Source organism: Abrus precatorius, unplaced genomic scaffold (assembly GCF_003935025.1).
Source record: "Abrus precatorius isolate BTA unplaced genomic scaffold, Abrus_2018 Scaffold9, whole genome shotgun sequence".
Lineage (NCBI taxonomy): Eukaryota > Viridiplantae > Streptophyta > Magnoliopsida > Fabales > Fabaceae > Abrus > Abrus precatorius.
Genome location: NW_020874439.1, coordinates 29,117,620 through 29,127,097, shown reverse-complemented (window position 1 = coordinate 29,127,097; position 9,478 = coordinate 29,117,620). Strand labels below are relative to the sequence as shown.

General features: G+C 33.0%; 1 protein-coding gene across 2 annotated transcripts; it reads right to left on the bottom strand.

Annotated features, from left to right (window-relative positions):
* Nucleotides 1-2,331: 2,331 nt before the first annotated feature.
* On the bottom strand, nt 2,332-8,604 carry LOC113849088 (GATA transcription factor 26-like). Of its 2 annotated transcripts, none has more exons than XM_027478696.1 (8): nt 8,082-8,604; nt 6,361-6,732; nt 5,335-5,767; nt 4,969-5,041; nt 4,459-4,562; nt 3,905-4,091; nt 3,187-3,298; nt 2,332-2,974 (listed from the first exon to the last, which is right to left on the bottom strand). In XM_027478696.1, the coding sequence occupies exons 1-8, from the start codon at nt 8,119-8,121 to the stop codon at nt 2,667-2,669; spliced, it is 1,629 nt and encodes a 542-aa protein (XP_027334497.1). In that variant the 5' UTR covers nt 8,122-8,604; the 3' UTR covers nt 2,332-2,666. The 2 variants fall into 2 exon arrangements, with proteins under 2 accessions (XP_027334497.1, XP_027334498.1); XM_027478697.1 differs by having other exon boundaries at nt 2,352-2,974; nt 6,361-6,949.
* Nucleotides 8,605-9,478: the final 874 nt, after the last annotated feature.

The window sequence follows — 9,478 nt, the reverse complement described above, 5'->3', positions numbered from 1 at the left end:
GGGTTTTGGAAAGCGGTTTCTCTGATTCAGGTGACTCGCCGCTCAAAAAATCGAAACTTTCGGAGCACGGTTTAGGTTTTGGTTCTTCGGGGGATTGTTTCGGCGTTCAGTCGCAGAAAGTGGAAGAGGGTAAGGGGGAAAGTCCCTGCAGGGTCGGGGAAAATGTGATGAATTGTTGCAAAGAGATTTCAGTGGACAAACATTTGGACTCGGGGGGGAATTTTGAAGCCAAAGTTGTTCAGTTGGAAACGATAAAAAGTTGTGCGAATTTTAACACATTGGGGAGCATGGTTGAGGGCAACAAATCAAGTGATGGGGTTGTAGAAGCTTCTGGAATGCGTGATGTGGAACCTGGGATGCGTGTGTTGCCACCATCAATACGTGGTCTTTTGGAGAATGCAGCAAGTGGATTGGAATGTAGGGAAGATGGGGAGAAAAAGAAGCGTCTTGTGTTGGGTCTATTGAAAGTTCTCTCTGAGAATAGTCATGAAGATGAAGATGATCTTGATAATGTTAGTCTGTTCGAAGTTGCAAAGCTTCGTGGCATTACTTTTCCTCGTCCTAGGTGGTGGCCGGATTCGATGGATTCAATCAACAAGAACAATGTTAAGAAACACTTTAAAAAATGATGGGTTCTTAGGAAAAGAAGTTCCTTCTTAAATGTTCTTTTGCTTGTTTGAGGGCATGGCAGTAACTGATCTTTTTGGCAAATGTTATTTGCAAGGGTGATCTGGATTTTGAATCGCGTCTTTTGCCCATGGACTTCAAAGTGTCTTTGGTGTCTACTTTGTTTAACGGGATCATAGTATGATAGGATTCTTTCTGTCTGGTTAAGGATGTTTGTTACTTGTAATTGTGGCCCGAACCTTGAACTAAGATCACCAACCTCTTATGTGCTTGCCTTTGTGGCTGGTTATATGTAACTATATTTTGTTTTTTATAGTAGAGAAATGGTTACTAGTCTTTGAAACTCCCTTTTTATTTGTGTATAGTGGTTAGGAACTGAATTTAAAACCTATCCATTTTATGTCAATTTAGATTAATTTTTACGCGTAAATAAATATAGGGATTAAATTGCAACTAAAGAATAAGTTGGGAGGGCAAGATGTCTATTTACTTTCTTTATGATAACTGAGTTATTTAAAAATCTCTTAACTTCAAATGGCCCTCGTGCAAATTTGGTGGTGATATCGAACATATAGAACATTGCCGTAGCAGTCTTTGTACTTGACGGCATTATTTGATAGGGTTATTATTATCTATTAAGATGATTCTGGGATGCTTCTACTGAAACTGAAGTTGGTGTCGTCTTCTGTAGGTGAAAATATTCAATATCAACAGTTATCGATGCTTGATGCCATTAAGAAAATGTTGGATAGGTACATCTCGAGTGTAGGTCTCGAGAGTGAGATAAGAAGAGAAGAGAGATATATAATAAAAGTCCATGAGGGATGTAATATAATAGGGAGAGATGATGGATATCAAATAGTTAGTGACATTGTTAAAGTATCTGTAAATCAAAATTAAAGTAATTAATCATTCAATTTAAATCTTGACCCTTCGAACGGATATTATTTGTGTGTGTTTGATTTAAAGATGAGTAAAATTAACTTTGATAAAATTGATTTTGAACTACTAAATATTTTTGACATGGGTGCATAAATTATTTAATTATTACATGTTTTAGTACCGAATTACATTGAAACTTGCAATAATTAATTTTTCAACTATCAAGCCCTTCCTTCTTATGCCACTTGCATTCGTGTCAACTGTCACCCTTAAGCATCAATGCAAATTATATTCTGCAACCATTTGCACCGATCCTGTATATAGATGAATTCCACTATTGTTTTCATATTAGAGCTGCTTTTGTAGATAAAAATACACCCCTTGCTAAGCGCATGAGGTCTACACACATCATGACATGAATCTAAAGTTGACAGTATGAAGTGTTATGGCTGCATTAAAGTTGCAGTGTGTTCAAATTGACAATTGATGATCATGAATCCTTATTTACTTTAATTCCATTAGTTATAGTTTATGCACCAACGTGACTTTAAAGTATATTCAAACATGTTAATAATAAAGCTATTGATAAGTATGAGTTATTATTCAAACTCCGCTTTATAGCTTTTAAGCTCTCATAGGCTACCAGTGCATACGAGTTTCGGCTGGAAACCAGAAAATCATAGCTTGGCCAGAAGTTATAATGGATAAGCTTTTACATAAAAAAAAATTGATTTCGTAGGGGGATTGTTATCAACTGAAATAATAGTTGGAATAATTCATCCGTACTTTCTCCTCATCCCATAAAGCTGCATCATATGATTTCTACAAATAAAAGTACCGAGTTGATATTTTAAACCTGTTGGTAAAAAAGGGTGTCAATCTTTCACAAAGCATAAACTACAATTGCATACAAAACTCCGGAGATGATCACTCCGCATTTCATGCTATATGTTACAATCTATTACCAACCTATACAAAAAAGCCCATTCAACTTCCATCCTTTGGCAATCCAAGCTGAAGAAGGTTGCAAGAAACAAAAGCACAACCATCATATCTCTTGTACATGAATTTAAGTGTTTTAAGATGCAAAACATGTGGACCCTAATTACGATTGAATATTCTGTCCATACCCATCCAAGTAACCTAGTAAAGACTAGTCAAGGATGAGCAACAGGTGAGTGTACTGAGCTGCTACTGGTGCTGACTTGAGCACCAAAGCCTAAATTTGGGTGTAGTAGCTCTGCCTGTGGAAATGAACTGTTAGATGGCAAATCTAACAGCAGATCCTGATCAGAACTCTCATCAACAAAGTTTAAAGAATCTAGCATGTGCAAGCTACTACCACCACGGGGCAAAGAAAATATGCTTTTTGGACTGAAGCTACAGCCATCTTCTACAACATCTTCTCCCTGAGAGCCAGCCTTTAGGATCACCCTTTTGGGGCTCCTCATTGTTGTCTTCAATTCTGAAATTTTCATTGATTAGTGTTAATAACGATTCTTCAATTAAATCATAAAGAGAAGAGAAAACTAACAGATCAGTTATAGTTTTTAACTAGAACAGTAACAAAATCGATATAATGTATTTCAAAGTAAAATTTCAATGTATATTCCGCATTTTGCAAGGTAGATGTGTCGATACTTCATTTTCCTTTATTGACATAAATTTTCAGCTAACCTGGAAAATTTTGATTTTGGCTACCGCGCATCCTCTTGGCATTTGCGACATTACTTGATCCCATACCAGTAGGTCCTAGATCAATAGATTTTCCAGCTTTGTTTTCACATTTCTGCACCCATAGAAAGATTTAAATATAGGTGTTCAAGACCCAACCCAATCCAATCAAAATTTAGAAAATCGAACTAAAACTTAAAAGACTGAACTGAATTGGGTCAGTGTATCCAAATTTGAAAACCAGACTGAAATTTTATACATTACATTTTTAAAATAATATTTTACCTAAGAATTTTTTATATTATTCATACTTAACTAGATAACTTTCCCATTGTACCTCAAAATCAAGCTTAGGAACAATATGATTGACAATTTGAATCGGTATTTAGAATTTAGATTTATATTTTGATGTATTTGTTTAAACTTATATTTAGTATGTAGTGGTATGTACTATATTTTGGTGAATTAGTTTAGACTTATGTTTGATATATTTTGATGAATTTATGTATTAAAAGAAATCTAAGTGAAATGAAAAATGACTCCAAAATTGATCAGGTGATGTTGTAAGAAAAGTAATTTGATTAGACTTGTTGTTTTTTCTTCTCAAAGTTAATCCAAATCAAATCAGCAAATGTCCTTGGATGTGATATCTGATAAGTATCCATATTAATAACTAATGTACACAAAAGCATTAATATTCAAATAATAAACCAGTACAAACCTTGAGAAAATTATAGTGTTCTACCCATTTTGATTTCAACAGATTAGATAACACAAGCCTTTTCAACATCTTCCATTCTTCAGGTTTTGCCCCCAACAAAGAGATATCAAAGACACCTTCCCCAAGAAGTTGCTGAAAATAAGTTAAGTTCTCCTTGAATTGAAAGCTATTGAACATGTTTTCAAGGCTGCAAATCCAACAATACAATCCATCAGTAATATTGGATTCAGTCTAAATATCTTCTATTTCCTGAACAGTTGGATATCTGATTCACCACATAAACTGTTTTTTTTCTTGTGGGGGCAGGGGACTAAAATATCCGGAAAGTTTTGTACAATACTTCGGTAAGAACTAATGCAATGATATCTTCTCAAATGAAAAGCCTTTAATATTGCATTTAGACTTGTGATTTACCAATCATCCCCCCCTCTCCCTCTTTTCGAAAGGACAGACTTGAAACTTATGTTCAAGATTATGACTTACAAAACAACATCAAAGGAGGATTCTATGATAAATGATAAAATTCGGTTCAAACACAAGTAACAGGTTCTAACCTATCAGGAAGTTTGAGATTATCAACCACAGGGAGATACTTCAGTAATTGCTGCTGCTCTTCATTTGTCAAGTTTCTCATAAACTCCTCATAGTTCACTACATCCTAACCAAACACAATAGCAATTACATTAAATATTTAACAATTTTACAAGTATGAAGCTTTACCAACCAATATATAGTTATAAATATATATATATAGAACAAGAAAACATAAAACCCAAAAACATAGCATATTATTTATGTAAAATGAATATTGCCTGTTATCAGAAGGAGTTTAAAACTATATATAAATTTCAGCTGCTATCTTGAAAGTGCTAAGGAAATTACATGAATGAAGAATTTTGTCAAATCCAAAACAGATTATGCATGTGTGTATTATTGATGCAAAACCATATAAGGATAGAACATTTGATTATCCTTTTAATTATTACAAGGATGGGAATGAATGCCAATTTAGGCTGATATAGTCAATCAAAAGAGGGATAAAGAAAATCACATGGGCAACTCACATTTAAATCTATTAAGCACAGTGGTGAATCATGATTTCCAGGAACATGTAGTTTTTCAATCTGAGAATTGTCCCTGAAATTTTAAAAAAATATTAATCACTAAACAGTTTAAACTTTCTTCACTTCTCCAAAACAATATCCACACACTTATCTCTAATTTCTTTACAAAGCCACAGGTATAGAGACAATTCATAAACCTGTTGAGATCCCCCATACCCCTTCAAGGAATACCAAATTTATGCTAGTGCAGGAATTGGGCTGTTTTCAGCAGTAATAGACAAAATACAGTGTTCTTATTAATATTAATACTCTTGCATAACTGTCTAGAAATAATGAAAGACAATAAACTCGCGTGGGAAAACATGCCTTTTAAGCTGCTCTTGTTTCATGATTTGGCCAGCAGAGTTTCTGATCTTTTCAGCACCATGATGAGATGAGAAGTTAATGCCACTGTGATCAACATACATTGGAATGGTACCAGACCATGAATATGCCTCACTCATTAGGCACTGTTTATTATCAACTGAAAGAGAGCTAGCCTCAGACTCCTCTTCACGAGCTATAGAGCTAGGATGCCTGATGAGAATGCTTCCATGTCCTATCTCAACAGAGACCATTGGTGTTTCACTTTCAAAAAGAAGATCCTCTTCAGAAGATGCAGAAAAATAAGATTGTTGTTCATGAAGAATAGTACATAAGTCTCTTGTGAGCTTCTCAACAGAGGATGCCTTTGGACGACCTGCACATGTCCTCTTTTTTGAAGGCACCATGGCATCCCAGACCACTGACTGAGCAGGACCTAAATTAAACAAATTATCTATCTTAGAATAACTCGCTTTTATTAAAGAAACAAAGGCATCTGATTTGAACAGCAGCAGGTTACATTTTTAGAACAATAACAGACTAAAAGTTTTTTTATCCAAGTCAGCAAATCATGAAGAATGAGCAGGTTATGTCATAGGTGTAAAATTTGACTAATCACTTTAAATAGAAAAGTATTGTCTAGGGAATATAGATATACAACAATGAATAGTTGATAATTTGTGTTTCATCATAATACTTGCCATCACATCTACTTTGAGACACGACTCGACCTTCATTGCAAAAATTATTTTTAATCACCTCTTGAATACTTTTTGTCACCAAAGCACTCATATGTATGATGTGCAATTAGAAGCAAGAATAATTTGTCTTCTTTCAGGAAAATCAAGGTCATGTAAGTTGATCTGCAATTCCAAAAAATTTCTATCCCTTTCCCCCAAGTTCATTATCTACATCTTGATTATGCTCGCATAAATCAGGACTGTCATTAAATTCACATTGTTGCAATGGAATCGACAATGCTGCAGTAATCAGTTATGAAGATGAAATTGGCAACAGAATTTGTCCAACCTGTCAAATCACTAGCATCTATGCCACCAAATTGAGCACAGCTCTCCGTGTTAGAGATTGCGGATCCTGAGCTTGATCTATTGCTTGTATCCTCATCCATAGCCTTTCGGAATCCTTGATTATAATCTAGGACAAGGCCAGATGCAGTATTATCGTCATAGTTCTGCTTTCGTTTGACCAATTTCACTTCTTTGTTCTTATTTAATGGCATGCTCTTTATCCTGGAAACCCTTTGATCCTCCTGGTCAACAGTTTCTGCCCGAGCATGTAAAGGGGTATAATTTGCAAGTGTTCCCTTTGTCCTCCATCGAGATCCACAGGCATTGCAAAGTACTGGCTTCTCAGGTGGTCCATTACGCCAAAGTGGTGTGCCTATTGAAGGCTTATTTGTCAGAAATCTATGAAATTTAAAAGACCTTTTAAATAAGAATAGAAAGTATCTCTGATTGAATAAACAACAACCACATTCATATTGTGCAGATATACTAGAAAACAGAACTCAACAAACATTGTAAGGTTGAGATAGCAGCATCTGTCAGTATTCATTATCATCAACCAATCACTCCTACCTGAATTGTTGACCATCTGCCTATCAGGATATTAGTCTACATGTTACATTCCCCAAGCAGATATGGGGGTGAACTCAAATTATGAAGTGTAGGATGGTAGTGAAGACGATGTTCGCATTTGAACTAAAAGAATTAACACTTATTTGCTCAGTATCATCGCATGAACGTTAAGGCAAACTAACTAAAAATTTCTCATATTTTGGGACCGAAATCACTGTACTCAAAACACAGTCAATACAGTTTTGAAGTGAAAAGCGATAGCAACGGCTTCAACACTTAAGACACCATTTTTAAATTCATCAGAAAAACAATGAACATATATATTACTTAAGTTGCAGGATAAGTTCTGTCAAGGTGATCACTATAAACAAAATAGTTGTCTCAAATCCAGAAGGCTTGAAAATGTAATAATGAATAAACAAGGAACATGTTTTCTTTCCCAGCCAAAATGCAAGAGGGTAACACTTGTCTGGAGGAAGAATACAATGCAAGGACCAATATCCTAAGATAAAGTGAGAAGTTGCTGCATAGAGAAAGTGGCAACAGACAACTCCATAAATCCTTTCAAAACACGAGTGAATTAATCATGGACATTTTGCAAAAGCATAATTGTCCTACTTTATTTTTCACTCTGGATTATCTGAACATAATCCAAATGAGGATAAGCGAAGTGTTAATTGACTCTTTTGATAAACATCTTTAACAACAATTGGTGTTCTTCCTATCAACAAACAGGTCCACTCCAGTCTAACAATCAATAGATTCCAAGCTTAATTTTGCACCAATTACATTTATTCAACTTCAGACATAGTCAAGTAAACCAAAGACCCACAAAGGAGTGACACAAAACACATCAAAAGGAGGAAATAAATAGAATTTTCCTGAACTTTCAATTCTAAGCAAAGAGAACACTTGTACTCTTTAATTCCAATGAATACAAAAGAAGAACATTACAATAAAATTGTCTTGTTCGTTTATTTGTTCAGCAACAACTCGTCCCATAGCACATATATCTATTTTATCAAAATCACAATCCATGCCATCGGTTGCAAGACACTTAGAATTAATAGAGGACAAAGTTTGAAAAGGTCAATAACTCCCCAAAAAAAAAGTAGAAACAAAAAATTGTATCTTGGAGAAACAAGAACTCACTTGTAACTCCACAGTGATAGCAAGGCCCTTGCTTGCCCATGTCTCAATCTTTTCGTCAAGCGAAGGAAAAATTATATATATGAAAAAATTGCAGAAAAAGGGGGCAAAATAATTTATTAACAAAAAAAAAAATAAAGTCAAAGAAAAATGAAATTTTTCTGAAAATATAACAGTTGTTTTGAAGGTTTATATGCGGTCTGTAGTAGTGGGTATTGAAGGCTTAATTCTGCAGCAAACCTAGAAAATAGTTTGCAATAAAAGTGCAGTAGCCTATAGACCCAGAAGAAGAGTTTGTGTTTTACAGTCCTTAAAAGTTTTTTTCACACAAATCAAATAGAATTACAGAGATTGATAGGTGGGTATTTTAGGTGGTAATCTATACAATCCAATGGAAGAGAAAAGACCAGTGAAGGAATCTCAAAAATGGCAGAGAAAAGAAGAAGGGAAGGTGCAATGGAGAGAGAGAAAGAGAAAGAGAAAGAGAGAGGAAGGTATGTGTATGTGACCTCTTGTTGTATTGTACAAGAAGTAAATGTTCAGCTTTTTCTTTATTTTTTTTAACCCACCTTCTCCCCTATTTCTCTGTTTTTATTTTTTTATTTGTTATTTGTCGTTGTTATTTGAAAGATTTCATTTTTGTTTTTTCAGTTTCCATTTTGTTAAAATAAATGTTTCAAATATGTATCAAAGTAAAATTTAAATTCTTTTAAAATAATTAAAATTTAAAACTTTGGGTTTCCCATATAAAATAAATTACTGAATTTGTACGTTTTAAACTAAGAAATGTATTTTTAAAAATTAGACACACAAATGGTAATATTTAACAAGATATTTATGAGACTAATGTTTTTACATGTAAACAATATGTTATCTAATAACTTGTAATATAAATTATTTATTTTTTAATTATTAACTAGATAAAATATTTATTATAACTTCAATATTTGTATTTTGTATTGACACAGTATAAATTATAATATTTAAGCTAATATTTTTAGTTATAATTTATCTATAAACAATGCCAAAACTATTTTATTAAAATTGTCTATGAAATATTTGAAAATTATTTATTTATTAAAATTATTTTAATTGATTATTTTTATTAACTTACAATTTTATGTAATGTAAAAAATAAACAAGAAATATAATATTATATGTAAAATCAAAGAATATAATTTATAAATAAGTGACAAATAAAACTTAATGAATATTGTATGAATATATAGTTTATATTATTTTAAATTTAAGATTAACATATATAATAAAAAATATTTTATAAATTGATAAAATAACTAAAAAATTAAAAATTAAAAGATTGAAATTATAAAAATTCAAGCAACATATACATAAAATAACTAAAAAAAGTCAAAAGATATATACATAAAATAAATGAAAAA

Bases quoted from the DNA above. Each gene is read 5' to 3' on its own strand.
- LOC113849088 (XM_027478696.1), bottom strand. From the start codon at position 8,121: ATGGGCAAGCAAGGGCCTTGCTATCACTGTGGAGTTACAA. The intron at 4,092-4,458 runs GTTAGAACCTGT...TTGGATTTGCAG, and splicing joins AATCTCAAACTTCCTGATAG to CCTTGAAAACATGTTCAATA. The intron at 3,299-3,904 runs GTTTGTACTGGT...CTATGGGTGCAG, and splicing joins AACACTATAATTTTCTCAAG to AAATGTGAAAACAAAGCTGG.